Genomic DNA, 17,634 nt, shown 5'->3' on the forward strand with positions numbered 1-17,634 from the left:
AAATTCTTTAACTTGTCTGTGCTTCAGTTTCACCATCTGTAAGACAATACTTCCTACCTCAAAAGAACAGTTAACATATATAAAGCAACTTTATGAATAGAAGTGTTGTAGTAAAAAACCTCAATAAACATTATGAACTATTATTAGTGCTCCTATTATTTATAGTTTTATTTCCTAGTTTCTCACTCACATTCATAGGTAGTAAATACTTACTGAAAGAATACTGCTGCTTTGGGCAGAAAAAATTTAATTCTACATCCTAAGCAACACTTTTATAAATATTATCATAATGTCTTAAAAATAAATGTTCATTCCAATATTTTCACTTTCCTCTGCTTTTCCAAATACAGAAAAAAAAAAGTGGCATCATGATGTGGTTACCAGACACTATCAAGTAAAACTTGTTAGGAATATACAAGAAGAAAAAAATAAACCATGTAAAATAAAATTTCGAAGCGGCTTCAACTTGATAGTTTTTAATGATCACACCATTTTATTCTAAATAAATATGGGGTTTAAAATCCAGAAACTTTAGAAAGAATTATTGTCATTTATGAACAAATAACAATGAACTAAAATACTCATTTAGTCTGATATTGATTCCAAGAATAAAATATATAAATGCAAAAAAAAATAGTGCTTTCAAGAATACTGACCATATTCTCTTATAAAGTCTTTATGCCAATTCTTTTGAAATTTTCTCCCTCTAGAAAGTTTAGATTAAATGGAGTCACATCCAAAAGAATGAGAGAGAGTTTAATGTGGTCTGGTCACAGTTATGGCTTCCTATTACTACTACTTATACACTGCCAACTATTTCTTTATTTTTCAACTTTTCAAAATTAACTATTCTGGCTTCTAAAGGCACTAAAAAAACAGAAAGTCAATATGCTTTTGTGTCAATAGACCTATCTTAAAGTAAAAATTTTAATGTTTAAGGAAAATTGTAACTTGTTCTATCTACAATATTCTAACAAGTCAAAGTAAGTTTTCCAATAGAGCTCTAGAATGCACTGAAATTTAATAGTGGGGTTTAGGGGGGAGTGCTTAAGGAGAAAGGACTGGGGGCGGGGCTTAATTCTGTAGGAATAGTTCTACTTCTATTTTACGCACTGAAGTTTCAAAGTAAAAGAGAGAATCCATTTGCTCCAAATTGTTTGCGTGCCATACTTGGTATTACATAAAACATATCTTTAACATTTATTAAGGGTTAAAGCACCCCAATTTGTATTGGATAAAATTAAATATAAAATACATGGGTTATACACAATGATAATGTGGGAAGCTGGAATAGTGTTGTCTAATATCACTGCTAATATTAAATTTCAAATATTATTTTCGTATTCCTTGATCATAAGAATAAGGTAGTGTGTGCAACACAAAAAGGTGGCAGTGCATTGAACGTCATAGAACTTTTGTCCAAATATTAATCTCTTGTCCATCCCTAAGAGGGAGTCATCCTAACTATATGCACATATAGTTAGCTATTCACTTCTAATTATTTCATACATCTGCATGTCTAATGCACAGGGTTTTGGTAGAAATGAGTGGACGAGGCCAAATGGTTGTGAGTAAAAAAAAATATATATATATATATAAATATAATATATTTATATATGAAAAGATACTTTATAAATCTCAAGAATCATATAAAAACATTTCTCAGTCACATTTGATATATATTCTCAACTATGTATCATGCTAGGCTACATGCTGAAATGAATTTGTCTGGAATACCTTACCTTTACAAAATAGCTAGTAACGAAAGAAAAGGGAAGTTTTGCTAACCTCACTGCTCTGGTTCAGCTCAGGCCAAGTCTGATTCAGGGAAGGCATCGATGGGGACTTGCTGGGCGGTGCTTCTGCAGGAGAGCCTGAATAACCTACCTCACCTGGCTGATCCCCAACATCTACAATTCAAAAATAAAGAAACAAGTCAATGAAACAGTATCTTTAGCTTATTGACCATATTTAAATAGTTAAAAAAGAAACTAAAATAAGTCTTTAAAAAACAACTGAGACAATTGGTGGAGGCAATCAGACACGCTGATGTAGATAGAGAGTTGAATATAGTACACAGAAAATCCTACTGTTAACAGTATCGTAAACCACCTCATACAAGATTTTAACTAGTTATGCATTATTGGAGTTTCCATTTCTCATACTCACAAAATAAACTTTTTTTTTTTTTTTGCTTTTTGGGCCACACCAGTGATACTCAGGAATTATTTCAGCTTTGTGCTCAGAAATCTCTCCTAGCTTGGAGGAACACATGGAATGCTGGAGGATCGAACCAAGGTCTGTCCTAGGTTAGTGCGTGCAAAGCAAATGCCTTACTGCTTGCGCCACCGCTCTGGCCCCAAAATAAACATTTTTAATAACCAGGCCATTATCTACTCCTCTTGTTTCTTGACTACCCCAAATCATAGCTTTCCACAAAAACAAAATCTAGTTCAGAATATTTAAAAAATAAAGACTCACTATGTCATAGAGCAAATAATTACTCCTGGCAGGCTTAGGAAACAAATAGTTTTACAGGACGTTAACTATAATTCCAGCATAAAAACATTATTACCTATGAGTATATAATTTGTTTAGAATATATATAAAATATGATTCTATTCTCTTACATTAGAAAAGCTAAATAAACTAGAATAATTTTTATCAAAATGAAAAATATTTGCCATTAAATGCGGCATTATTCTTTTCTCTCTTTCAGGGAGCTATAGTTTAGGCCATGCCCAGTGGTACTCAAAGGCTTTCTCTTGGCTCGGCCTCAGAGCTCACTCTCAGCAATGCTGAGAACCACATGCAGTGCTAGGAATGGAGCCCAGTCCTACTAGCTATATTCTGCTGCAGCCCTACACATGGCCAAAAGACACATGGAAAAAAATGCTCCACATCATTAATCGTCAGGGAGATGCAAATCAAAACAACAATAAAGTTCATCTTACACTACAGAGACTGGCACACCTCACAAAGAACAAGAACAACCATTGCTGGCGGGGATGTGGGGAGAAAGGAACTCTAATTCACTGCTGGTGGGAATGTTTTCTCGTCCAGGCTTTATCGAAAACTAGATGGATAATTTTCAAAAACTGGAAATTGAGTTCCCGTATGATCCAACAATACTACTCCTAGGGATATACCCTCAGACACAAAACACCATATAAAAATGTCCTCTGCACTCCTATGCTCATGGCAGCAGTATTTACAATAGCCAGAATCTGGAATCAACCCAGGTGCTCAAGAACAGATGAATGGTTAAAGAAACTGGTACATCTACCCAATGAAATACTATGCAGCTGTTAGAAAAAATAAAGTCATGAAATCTGCCTATACATGGATGGACAATGGAGACTATTATGCTGAGTGAAATGAATCAGAAGGATAGAAATATGTCTGTCCTGAAGGCAGGCAAGACAGGCAGAGGGCTGGGGAGGGGGGAAATGGGAAACATCGGTGGCGGGAAATTAACACTGGTGATAGGTCCTGTACATTCCATGGCTGAAACCCAACTACGAGTATTTCTGTAACGACAGTGCTTAAATAAATTATTAAAGAAAAAAAATTGGAGGGCCACAACCAGCAGTGCTCAGAGATCACTTTTTGGTGGTGCAGGGGGCTATATGGAATACAGGGGATCAAACCTAGTTCAGCCACATGAAAGACAGTCTCTCTCTCTCTCTCTCTCTCTCTCTCTCTCTCTCTCTCTCTCTCTCTCTCTCTCTCTCTCTCTCTCTCTCTCCATATATATATATCCCCTCTCCTTCCTCTTTCTCTCTTCTCTCCTTCCCTCCCTTCCTCCTCACCCTTCTCTCTACTGTCTGGCCTCCTAGCCTGTGATTTTCAATGGGAACACAATTATGCACCTTTCCTTCTATAACAAAAAGAAAAAGTTAGTAAAAGAGAATAATGGCTGTACACTTGACAATTTACTCAAAGATAACCTGTAAGAATAGTGAATGAAGAGGCTGGAGCCGTGGCACAAGTGGTAGGGTGTTTGCCTTGTATGACCTAGGACAGACCACTGTTAGATTCCCTGGCATCCCACATAGTCCCCCAAGCCAGGAATTAAATACTGTCTTCAACAGATTTCTCAGAGTAGATATTGAGAAGAAACTTAATTGAAACAGTATTAGCTATAAAATGATTAATTTGCAAAGAAACCTATTTAAATACTAAGTTTCAAATTCCAGGGCTTGTCTTTCAAAAGCTCATTCTCAGGATGGCTTTTACTAACAACTTTAGGGCCGGACTCGGACAAATCTTTGTGCGATGGGACAATTATGATTTGACAGAAATTCTGGGATTCTCTTAGATTCACTGATAAAAAGGTACAGTGGCCCTAACTACTTGAGGTCAAGTAAACCTTGAATATTAAGCAGACATTATCTGTTACTTCAAGGAAGATAATAATTTTCTACTTTGTATACATTACTAATGACAAAATCTCATCTTTCCAACAAAATCGAAATTTTAGAAAACGTGTATCATGTTTGCAATCTTAAGGGCTTCCTAATACTTAGACTTATTTGACAGGATAGGTTGTGATATTAACAAACAGGCTGCTTTTGGTATCTCAAATTTAAAACATTTGAAAGACGTATAAATGCAGTGAAATGTTACTTTAGAAATAATCAATACATAATTTGAGAAAACCATGCAAGAGTCTGAGTCATTCAAAAAGCAAAACAGACCTATGGAATTAAATTCAATTAAAACCAACTCCTTCCAAGCTTTTACATTCCAATTAATCATTAAGAAATCACTATCTTTTGGACACCAAAAATGCCCAAAAATTGGGAGCGGTGGCATAAGCAGTAGGGCGTTCGCCTTGCACACACTAACCTAGAATAGATCGCAGTTGAATCCCCAGGTATACCATATGGTCCCCCAAGCCAGGGGTGATTTCTGAGCACAGAGCCAGAAGTAATCCCTGAGAGTCACTGGTGTGGCCCAAAAACAAACAAACAAAAAAAGGCAAAATTATCTAAAGTAGGTGGCCGGACTGGACTGATTGTACAGTGGATAGGGTGCTTGTTTTGCACACAGCCAACCTGAGTTCCATTCCTGGCACCCCATATGGTCCTCTAAGCAGCACCAGAACTGATTCTTGAATGCAGAGCTGGGTGCAGCCCATAAACAAATGAACAAACAAATCTACAAAATAACCCTTCCATATACTGTTATATGAAGATGGATTCTTTACATCTATTTTAGGGAAAGGTGAGAATTAGGGTTGCTCTAACTCTTCAGCTTTGCTACTATAGTACAAAATTAGCCACCAACTATATTTTAAAAATGTGTTTGGTTATGTCACGAAACAATTTTATTTAAAGTAAGTAAATAAAATAGAAATTTTGGGTAATTTTCAGAGTTGATGAAATATTTCTTTTATTTTATCAACAATTTAAAAAAGAAAAGCATTATGCAGGTACAGGTGGATTATCCAGAAAAAGTAGACTGGACTTGGCCTTCAGGGTTCAGTTTATCACCTCTGATACACCTCAGATAAAAACATCACCTTATTCAGAATGTCCCAGAGGGAGTTTGGTACCTGGAGCTGTTGCAGAGAACGGTGTCTGTTCTATGTCTGAGATCTAGGGTTAGGGGTTGGACGGTTGCTATCTAATCACATAAGTCTAAGTTGGGACCACATGGCATATGTTCAAGGTGGGAGGTGCCCCTGTATAGTAAAATGTATGAGTTCCTATCCCTAGTAGATAAGAGCTTGTCATCAACACGTGCCAGTTTTTGATATGACATCCTGGCAATGAGGAAACGGCAACAACTTGATCTAAGAGCAGGTTGTCTTACCTCACCACCTAAGGAAAAGAGGAAATCAGAAGATACGTCATCCTTTGATCTGTGCAAAAGCCAAGATCACTAACTACAGAAGTCGACTGTGAAAACCATGACTAGGCAGACCGTGTCCTGGGACCAATAAAAAAGACCCTAGTGTAGGCTTTGGCCTATGATCCATATAACAACCAAGATCTCTAATTTCCAGAGGTCTGAGACACCTACAACTGAGGAGAACTTCTGGAAACATAATGAGAGACTCTATCCTAAGCTTCATCCTAGGATCGGTGCAAAAACCAAGACCACCAACTACATAAGACTGATTAAAACAACAGTGATGGAACAGAATTTCTAGAACCATAAAGAAAGACTCCATCCTATGATCTGTACAAATACCAAGATCTCTAGTTACAGAGGCCTGAACTTATCATCCATAACTGAGTAGAAATTTTCCAGACACCACAAAAGGACATAAGGAAGAGTAAAAAAAAAAACATGTACAGAGTCTGGAGTTATTCCCATGACAGTATACTTCAAGGGCGAAGAAACCCTGTATCTCTTAGGCCAAAGGAATTCCCTTTCTAATCTCCCCAATATTTACTGTGCCTATGCAAAAAAAATAAAGCACAAATTAATTTTTTTAGTTGTCATTGTTGTTGTTTTTTTGTTTGTTTTTTTTTTTGGTGTGTGTTTGTGTTTTGTTTCTATTTCAGGATTGTGGTTATTGTTTGGTTGTTGTCTTTATTGTGGTTGTGCTTTTTGGGTTTTTTGTTTGATTTTTTTTTGTATTGTTATGTTTTTCTTTCTTTATTCTCTCTCTCTCTCTTTCTTTATTCTCTCTCTCTCTCTTTCTTTATTCCCTCTCTCTCTCTTTCTTTATTCTCTCCACTGTACTCTCCCTCTGGCACTGAAAATAAATTTTTAGTATAAATTTCTAATACTATTACTTAGACATAATCCACACAAACTAAGTTTCCTTGGAGTTCACAATAATCCTTAAGACTAAAAAAATCATTGTGCGAGAAAATCCAAAATTACTTCTGGAATTAAGTAGCAAAGTTATACTCTGCTTCTAAGCGATTTCATCTATAGATCAGTAATAGAGAAAAAACAAGTTACCTAAATTCTAGAAAACAGAGCATTTAGTCTGTAAGTAAACGGGGCCTTGTAAATATTGCAACAAAGCGCTCTATGCTGGCTCATAGAATTTAAGACTATCCTTGCGGGTGCAGAGGTGTTACGTCCTCTTAACTGAGGCAAGTGTTCCAACCTACTCTCCTCTGGAGCACTTTGCCAACTCTTTCTCCCTCCTGCAGATTTCTGCTCTGTGAAGAGCATGGACCTAAATTACTGATTAAAGTTAACATCAATATAATATGGGGCTGAAGCAATAGTATAACAGTAGGGTGTTTTTCTTGCACACATCAAACCCCGATGGATCCCGGTTCGATTCTGGCATCCCATAAGGAACCTGTGCCTGCCAGGAGTGATTTCTGAGCACAAAGCCAGGAGTAACCTCTGAGTGGCCCCAGGTGTGACCAAAAATTAAAAAAAAATTTTTTTTAAAGGCTTATATGCAAAAAGGTAGAAATGTGTGTCTAGAAGACACAGCCCAAAGTGATCATAATGATGGGTAACAGCAAACTACATTAAAAAGTTAGCAATAATATTAATTAATTAATATCCTCAGGTCACACTACAAAATAAAAATTCTGTCATCCTTCTCACCTCTAAACTATGACAAGTTTAGATGACTGAGTATAATATGCCCTTGGAGGGGCTTTTATTTTCTAAGTGTTATACTCAATATCCAAATGACAGCCAACTTTTAATAATCTTAATTTTGCTTTCATGCTGCAAAATAAATCAAGAAGAATTTTTCAATCATGGAAGTTCAAGGTTCTAATCTCATTAAAGTTTCATCAGAACAAAAATGTGTCTTATATTTAATTAAGTATCAATCTTATAAGAAAAAAATACTTAACAGTTTTGGGGAAATTTCAAATTTTAAAAGACAAAGGATCCTGTCTTCATTTATAGTTAAAAGGCAGGAGTAAACAGGGTGCATGAGAGAAAAATTAAGATATATTACATTAATTATATTAATATACATATTATTAAAGATACATTTTGTTTTATGTCCTATCTCTTGAGCAAGCACAAAACATGTTATTTTTTTAATTAACAGTACTCTTCCCCAATATTACACAAAATGAAAACTCTAGCTGAGTAAGCAAACTGTCAAAGACCTATGTAAAAACCGATCTATTTTAAATTAAAACTAGATTTTCAAGAAAAATGTGTAAAAATGTGTCCATCTGGGGCTGGAGAGATAGCATGGAGGTAAGGTGTTTGCCTTGCATGCAGAAGGATGGTGGTTCGAATCCCGGCATCCCATATGGTCCCCCGAGCCTGCCAGGAGAGATTTCTGAGCATAGAGCCAGGAGTAACCCGTGAGCGCTGCCGGATGTGACCCAAAAACAAAACAAAACAAAAAATGTGTTCAACCAAATATGAAAACCAACTGAAATATTTACTGAATTGCCATCCACTGATGATGCTTTTGCAGCTGTACTTATAAAAATTTTATAGCAATTATATAAAATGTAGCAGTGGACCTAGGTAAAGAATTATAGGTAGATAGAAGGTTCCCATTATCCAAAAAGTCTGTCTGCCTGAAACTGTGCTTCTGAATCCCCGAAGGTTTCCTCAGAGGCCTAGGGAGCGCACCCCCAAAAAACTGCATTTTGAAGCTGCTGAGTGAGTACATTCTGAGGCTGCGGGATCACTCTGCCCTGCTGTACCTTTGTTCATTCTGAGGACTTCAGGGGAAACTTCTATCTCTGTCTGCCTGAGACTGTGCTTCTGAATCCCCAAAGGTTTCCTCAGAGGCCTAGGGAGCGCACCACCAAAAAACTGCATTTTGAAGCTGCTGAGTGAGTACATTCTGGGGCTGGGGGATCGCTCTGTCCTGCTGTGCCTTTGTTCACTCTGAGGACTGTCAACTAGAGGCAGCAGAAGAGTGAGTTTCACTTCGCTTCGCAGCTGCGCACTCTTTCTAATCAATGAACCCCACCACAACACACAGGAAAAACCACACTACAAGTGTGACAATGGGGAAACCTCGCAGGCAAACACCATCCACAGAGAATGAAGACGAAAGCTTGGATGACCTAATAAATTCCAACCACCTGATTAACCTTTCAGAAAAGGAGTTTAGAATAGAAATATGGAATATGTTCGTAGAACTCAAAAAGAGCATAGATCGATCTGAAGAGAACACAAAGACAGAAATCAGAAAACTCCAAACTGAAATAACAGATCTGAAAAACACGGTTGCTCAACTGAAAACCTCAATGGATAGCCTCACCAACAGGGTATCAGCAGCTGAGGAGAGAATCAGAGTACTGGAAGATGTGATGCAGAAAAACTCAACACCACAGAAGAAATTGGAAAAGAACCTTAAGACAAACGAAGAGGCAATGGAAAAAGTACTCAAGGCATGCGAACAGATGAAAATAGAAGTCCTTGATAAATTCAACAGAAACAATATAAGAATCATTGGACTCCCAGAAACCCAGGAAGGAGATCTCCAAGAAGAATGTCAAAGACAGCATCAAAGAGATACTCCCAGAGTTAAAGACTACATGCAATCAAATCCTTCATGTCCGAAGAATACCAGCTAAAAGAGACCCAAAGAAAAACACCCCAAGACATATCCTCATTACAGTGACAAATCCCATAGATATAGAATACTGAAAGCAGCAAGATCTAAAAGGGAAATTCCATTCAAAGGAGCATCCCTAAGACTTACAGCAGACATGTCACAAGAAACTCTCAAGGCCAGAAGACAGTGGTGGGATATTGTGACAAGACTGAATGAAATGAATGCCTCACCGAGAATACTGCACCCAGCCCGACTCACTTTCAGGTTTGGAGGAAGAAAATACAGCTTCATGGATAAACAACAGCTCAGAAACTTCACAGATGATAAACCAGCCTTAAAGGAAAAACTGATAGGTCTACTCTAAGACAAGAGAGACCAACAAACACAGCAAACTTATCTACAAAGATGACATTAAATTCTATGACAATCATCTCCCTCAATGTCAATGGACTAAATTCACCAATTAAAAGACAGAGTGCAAAATGGGTCAAAAAGATGAATCCAACCTTCTGCTGCCTACAAGAAACACATCTGAATAGTCAGAAAAAACATAGACTCAAAATCAAAGGCTGGAGGAAAATCATCCAAGCAAACAACACCCTCAAAAAAGCTGGGGTGGCCATATTATTATCTGATGACACCAAATTTATACTCAGAAAAGTGGTAAGGGACAAAGATGGACACTATGTACTAATCAAGGGGTATGTGCAACAGGAAGAAATCAGACTATTAAACATATATGCACCCAATGAGAGACCAGCAAATTATCTAATACAATTACTGACAAATCTGAAAGAAGACATCAATAATAACACAATCATTGTGGGAGACTTCAACACGGCCCTATCAACACTTGATAGGTCAACCAGACTAAAACCCAACAAAAACATACTAGCCCTGAAGAGTTATGGAAGAGGACTAGTAGATATATACAGGACACTCCACCCCAAAAAACCTGGATACACATTCTTTTCCAATGTACATGGGTCATTCTCCAGAATAGACTACATGCTGACACATACCTCCATAAACACAAGAGGAAAGAAATCTTGCAGGCTACCTTTGCTGACCACAAGGCTCTGAAATTAGATGTGAACTACAAAGCCACACAGAAGAAAAACTTTAACAATTGGAAATTAAACACCCTGCTACTGAACAACCAGTGAGTCTGAGATGAAATCAAAGAGGAAATCAAAACTTCCCTGGAAACAAATGATAATGAAGACACAAACTGCCAGAATCTATGGGACACAGCAAAAGCGGTCCTGAGAGGAAAATTTATAGCTCTACAAGCACATATCAGGAAGGAAGAAGGAGCAAAACTGAATAACTTAATGACGCAGCTCAAAAAATAAGAAAATGACCAACAAAAGGAACTACAAATAGGGAGACAGAAGGAAATAACAAAGCTGAAAGCAGAACTCAATGAAGTGGAAAACCAAAAAACAATCCAAAAGATCAATGAAAGCAGAAGCTGGTTTTTTGAAAAAAACATAGGTCCCCAGTTAACATCATGTACGAAGGTAAAATCCAAATGGATTAAAGACCTTGATATCAGACCAGATACCATAAGGTATATAGAACAACATGTCGGTAAAACACTCCATGACATTGAGATTAAAGGCATCTTCAAGGAGGAAACTGCACTTTCCAAACAAGTGGAAGCAGAGATTAACAGATGGGAATACATTAAACTGAGAAGCTTCTGCACCTCAAAAGAAATAGTGCCCAGGATAGAAGAGTCACCCACTGAGTGGGAAAAACTATTCACCCAACACCCTTCAGATAAGGGGCTAATATCCAAAATATACAGGGCACTGACAGAACTTTACAAGGAAAAAACATCTAATCCCATCAAAAAATGGGGAGAAGAAATGAACAGACACTTTGATAAAAAAGAAATACAAATGGCCAAAAGGCACATGAAAAAATGCTCCTCGTCACTCATCATCAGGGAGATGCAAATCAAAACAACTATGAGGTACCACCTCACACTGCAGAAATTGGTGCACATCACAAAGAATGAGAATAATCAGTGCTGGCGGGGATGTGGAGAGAAAGGAACTCTTATCCACTGCTGGTGGGAATGCCGCCTAGTACAGCCTCTATGGAAAGCGATATGGAGGTTCCTTCAAAATCTGGAAATTGAGCTCCCATTCAACCCAGCTATTCCACTCCTAGGGATATACCCTAAGAACACAAGAATACAATACAAAAACCCCTTCCTCACACCTATATTTATTGCAGCACTATTCACAATAGCCAGGCTCTGGAAACAACCAAGATGCCCTTCAACAGACGAATGGCTAAAGAACCTGTGGTACATATACACAATGGAATATTATGCAGCCGTCAGAAGAGATGAAGTCATGAAATTTTCCTATACATGTATGTACATGGAATCTATCATGCTGAGTGAAATAAGTCAGAAGGAGAGAGAGAGAGACATAGAATAGTCTCACTCATCTATGAATTTTAAGAAAAATAAAAGTCATTTTCGTAACAATCCTCAGAGACAATGAGAGGAAGGCTGGAACACCAGCTCACTCCATGAGGCTCACCACAAAGAGTGGTGAGTACAGCTATAGAAATAACTACACAGAGAACTACCATAATCAAGTGAATGAATGAGGGAACTGGAAAGCCTGTCTGGAGTACAGGTGGGGGTGGGGTGGGATGGAGGGAGATTTGGTACATTGATGATGAGAATGTTGCTCTGGTGAAGGGGGGTGTTCTTTACATGACTGAAACCTAATCACAATCGTTTATGTAATCAAGATATTCAAATAGAGAAAAAAAAAGAAAAAAAGAAAAAAATGACATATGACAGATTACACTTGACTTACATTGTTTTCTTCTATTAGTATGCTACCAGTATCAAATCATTTCAAAGTCATAAAAGAGCTCTAGATACAAGGCTAATTTTCAAATCAATGATACAGTATACTGGTAAATCTCATCTACTACAATTAACTTTCCTTTGCCTATACTATCTCAATAAAAAATAAAAGATTGTTTGGGGTCATTTTAAGTGAAAATTGAAAACAGTACATGCTCTGAGCTCTGTTCCTACATCATTGTGCTACATCTGCCATTTTACTTTCTTTTTTGTTGTATTGGGGATCAAATTTAGGGCCTCAAACATGTAAAAAACAAGTAAAAGCTCTATCACCGAATTAAATCCTGACCTTTTTTTTTGCATTTCTTTGTTTATTTTGGATCACACTTGTCAGTGCTCCTGCCTCTGCACTCTGACATCACTCCTGGTGCTTGGGCGACCATATGGGATACCGAGCATATAGGAGAAGTGACCCAGGCAAGGCAAGTTACTTGCTGGGCTATCTCTCCAACACTTTTGCATTTCTTAATTCAAAACAGCACAGAGCCAAATAGCCAAACAAACTACCTACCCTTGACCCAACTTTCAGTTCAAGTTAGTGGTTAACTTAAAACCTTATTACCCACAATAATCAAAAATATTTTCAGAGAAAAATTGAACAGGATTTTGAAAGAGCAATGTTTCTGAAATTACTTAAATCACTGTTAAGCATTTCCTTAAAAGTTATTTTTTAACTTTTACTTTTTTTTTTTTTTTTGGTTTTTTTGGGTCACACCCGGTGGTGCTCAGGGGTTACTCCTGGCTGTCTGCTCAGAAATAGCTCCTGGCAGGCACGGGGGATCATGTGGGACACCGGGATTTGAACCAACCACCTTAGGTCCTGGATCGGCTGCTTGCAAGGCAAACGCCGCTGTGCTATCTCTCCGGGCCCAACTTTTACATTTTTTAATATTTTGATGTCTTGAACACTCTGTGCTCAGGAGCTCATTTTCTCTAACTCTGCTCAGAAATCATTCCTGGATGTGGTCTGGGGACCATATGTGGTGCCAAGGACTGAACCAAGGTAGGCCAAGAGAAGGGGAAGTGCTTAACCCTTGAACTGCTTTTATAGCCCAGCACTACTAAATGCCAAGTAATGGTGATTTAGAAAATCAGTGTACTTGGGGTGGAGAGAGACAGCAGCAGATAGGTGCTTGCCTGCACGCAGCTGACTCAGATTCACACCCCAGCCTCATAATACCCTGAGCAACATAAAGTGTTGTCCCTGAACACAGAGCCAGGTCTAGGTCCTAAGCATACCAAGTGTGGTTCAAAAACAAAGACAAACAATACATTAGTATATATGTAAGGCTCTGAAAAATGAGATAATTCTCAAGATAAAGAAACAAAAGGAAGAAGTGTAAATAAACAACTAGAACTTGCCCAAGCAGCAAAACTAGAAGCACACTCGAGATTCTTTTATTTTGGGAGTAGTAGTAGTACCTCCCAAGCAGTGCTCAGGGGCTTGAGCGACCACTCATGGTAACACTCAGCCCAGCTAAGTGTTAGACACTTGATGCTCGGGATCAACAAGCTATTATTGTAGTAGTGCCTGGAGACTGAACTTGGGGACCTCCACAGGCTGGCCAATCATCCATGCCTCCAATTTATCCCTAACCCTACACTCCCAATTCTTCACTCAAGGAGTGACAGCAATAACATGCATGCATAGCATCCCCATAGTATAATACAGATGTTAAAGTTAGATTATATATATATTCCTACACTGGGATTGAAACCAACCACCTTAGGTCCTGGGTCAGCTACTTGCAAGACAAATGCAGCTGTATCTCTCTGGCCCCTTTACAAAGTATCTAATTCAAAGACTATTCAAGGGTTAAGGCACTGGTTTTGCAGGTAGCAGATCTAGGTTCAATCCCTGGCACTGCATGGTCCCTAGAGCACCTTCAGGATCAACCCCTGAGCACCTATTGCAAAGCCCCCAGGATTCCCTTCCTAAAAGTATCAAATTCTTTCCATTAAAATAGGCATATTTAATTTAAATATTTAATTTTAATTTTTAATTTAATATTTAATGACTTTATTTACATTAAATTCAAATCAATTGTTTAAATTTGAGTATAATAAAATATTACAAATTTAGAGGCCAGAGAGACAGCACAGTGGTAGGGTGTTTGCCTTGCACACGGCAGATAGGGATGGACCCCGGTTCTACTCCCAGCATTCCATATGGTCCCCCAGACCCTGCCAGAGTGTGATTTCTGAGTACAAAGCCAGAAGTTAACCTCTGAAAGCCACCGGTGTGGCCCAACCTCTCCCCTAAATTACAAATTTAACACTAGATTTTAATTTATTTTGACTCAAAAAATATGATCATTTTTTAACCTTTATGTTCTTCATTCCTTTTAAAGAAATGTAACAGTGAGACTGGTTTTGAGTCTGTAAAGTTTCTGAGCTGTTGTTTGTCTGTGAAACCATGTATTCTTCCTTCAAACCTGAAAGTAAGTTTTGCTGGGTGCAGTATTCTAGGCGAAGCATTTATTTCATTGAGTTTTGTCACTATGTCCCACCACTGCCTTCTGGCCTTGAGTGTTTCTGGTGACAGGTCTGCAGTAAATCTAAAGGATGTTTCCTTGAATGTAATTTCTCTTTTCGATCTTGCTGCTTTCAGAATTCTGTCTCTATCTGTGGGATTCGTCATTGTGACTAGGATGTGTCTTGGGGTGTTTCTTCTGGGGTCTCTTTTAGTTGGTACTCTTCGGGCATGCAGGATTTGATCGCATGTATTCATTAGCTCTGGTAGTTTCTCTTTAATGATGTTCTTGACCGTTGATTCTTCCTGGAGATTTTCTTCCTGGGTCTCTGGGACTCCAAAGATTCTTAAGTTGTTTCTGTTGAGCTTATCATAGACTTCTATTTTCATCTGTTCCCACTCTTTGAGTAATTTTTCCATTGTTTGATCATTTGCTTTAAGGCTTTTTTCCAGTCTCTTCTGCTGTATGGAGTTGTTATTCATCTCATCTTCCAGTGTACTAACTCTATCCTCTGCTGCTGTTAACCCATGGGAAAGCTCATCCATGTTTTTCTTCAATTCATCTACTGAGTTTTTCAGACCTGTTATTTGACCTAAAATTTCAGTTTGGAGTTTTCTCATTTCTATCTTCATATTCTCTTGGTTCTTATTAGTGTTCTCTTCTATACTTTCTTTGAGTTCTTTGAACATCTTCCATATTTTGATTCTAAACTCCTTATCTGAGAGACTGGCTAGTCGGTTGGCCATGTTCTGGTCATCTGAGTTGCTGTCTTCATTCTCTATGTCTGGCGCTGGCCTGCGTTGTTTCCCCATTGTCACACTTGTATTGTGGGTTTTTCTATGTGTTGTGGTTCTATTCATTGGCTAAATTATGTGGCTCCTCCCTTTCTGGGCATGTAAACTCACCTCCAGGGAAAGCTAGCCATCAGCAGATGACTGGCCAACAGAGACACCAAACTTAGATAGAAAAATGGCACTAAATCCCAGGACAATTCTTTCTCTCAATGTCAATGAACTAAATGCACCAGTTAAGAGACACAGAGTGGCTACATGGGTAAAAAAAACTCAACCTAACCTTCTGCTGCCTATAAGAAATGCACCTGAATAGTCAGAACAAACATAGACTCAAAATAAAAGGCCACAGAAAAATCATCCAAGCAAACAACACCCATAAAAAAGCTGGAGAGGCCATACTAATATCAGATGATGCAAACTTTATACTCAGGAAAGTTATAAGGGACAAAGATGGACATTTTGTATTAATCAAGGGATTTGTACAGCAGGAAGAAATCACTCTCCTAAACATATATGCACCGAATGATGGGCCAGCAAAATATTTAAAACAATTGTTGACAAATTTGAAAAATAGTATCAATAACAACACAATAATTGTGGGAGACCTCAACACGGCACTGTCAACTTTATAGATCAACCAGACCAAAAGCCAACAAGAATGTACTAGACCTGAAAAGAGAAATGAAAGAAAGAGGCTACTCCACCCCCAGAAACCTGGATACACATTCCTCTCTAATGTACATGGGATATTCTCCAGGATAGACTACATGCTAGCACATAAAACATACCTCCATAATATCAAGAGGATAGAAATCTTGCAGGCTACTTCGCCGACCACAAGACCCTGAAATTATATGTGAACTACAAAGGGACACAGAAGAAAAACTTTAATACCTGGAAGTTAAACAGCCTAACACTGAATAACCAGTGGGTCCGAGATTTCAAAGAGGAAATCAAAACCTTCCTGGAAACAAATGACAATAGAGACACAAACTATCAGAACTTATGGGACAAAGCAAAAGCGGTACTGAGAGGAAAATTTATAGCTTTGCAAGCACACATCAAGAAAGAAAAAGGGGCATACCTGAATAGCTTAATGACGCAACTCATAGAATTATAATATAGAACAACACATAGGCAAAACACTCCAGGACATTGAGACTACAGGCATCTTCAAGAAGGAAACTGTACTCTCCAAGCAAGTGAAAACAGGGATTAACAGATGGGAATATATTAAGCTGAGAAGCTTCTGCACCTCAAAGGAAATAGCGCCCAGGATACAAGAGCCACTCACTGAGTGGGAGAAACTATTCACCCAATACCCATCAGATAAGGGGCTAATCTCCAAAATATACAAGGAACTGACAGAACTTTACAAGAAAAAAACATCTAATCCCATCAAAAAATGGGGAGAAGAAATGGACAGACACTTTGACAATGAAGAAATACAAATGGCCAAAAGACACATGAAAAAATGTTCCACATCACTAATCATCAGGGAGATGCAAATCAAAACAACTCTGAGGTACCACCTCACACCCCAGAGATTGGCACACATCACAAAGAATGAGAACAATCAGTGTTGGCGGGGATGTGGAGAGAAAGGAACTCTTATCCACTGCAGGTGGGAATGGCGTCTAGTTCAACCTTTATGGAAAGCAATATGGAGATTTCTCCAAAAACTGGAAATCGAGCTCCCATACGATCCGGCTATACCACTCCTAGGAATATACCCTAGAAACACAAGAATACAATACAAAAATCCCTTCCTTACACCTATATTCATCGCAGCACTATTTACCATAGCAAGACTCTGGAAACAACCAAGATACCCTTCAACAGAGGAATGGCTAAAGAAACTGTGGTACACATACACAATGGAATATTACGCAGCTGTCAGGAGAGATGAAGTCATGACATTTTCCTATACGTGGATGTACATGGAATCTATTATGCTGAGTGAAATAAGTCAGAGAGAGAGAGAGAGAGAGAGAG

General features: G+C 38.2%; 2 protein-coding genes across 7 annotated transcripts in view; both read right to left on the bottom strand.

Moving 5' to 3' along the window:
• Window positions 1-17,634, bottom strand: part of CITED2 (Cbp/p300 interacting transactivator with Glu/Asp rich carboxy-terminal domain 2) — a 1,046,546-nt gene that overhangs the window by 548,397 nt on the left and 480,515 nt on the right. The gene's annotated exons all lie outside the window — the stretch shown is intronic.
• REPS1 (RALBP1 associated Eps domain containing 1) overlaps window positions 1-17,634 on the bottom strand; it is a 108,958-nt gene that overhangs the window by 33,510 nt on the left and 57,814 nt on the right. For all 6 annotated transcript variants that reach the window (XM_049788005.1, XM_049788007.1, XM_049788006.1 and 3 more), the window contains exon 9: window positions 1,789-1,910. In XM_049788005.1, the coding sequence (XP_049643962.1) occupies window positions 1,789-1,910 (122 nt within the window). The remainder of the gene's footprint in view (window positions 1-1,788; window positions 1,911-17,634) is intronic.

Source organism: Suncus etruscus, chromosome 15, assembly GCF_024139225.1.
Source record: "Suncus etruscus isolate mSunEtr1 chromosome 15, mSunEtr1.pri.cur, whole genome shotgun sequence".
In the NCBI taxonomy this organism is placed as follows: Eukaryota; Metazoa; Chordata; class Mammalia; order Eulipotyphla; family Soricidae; genus Suncus; species Suncus etruscus.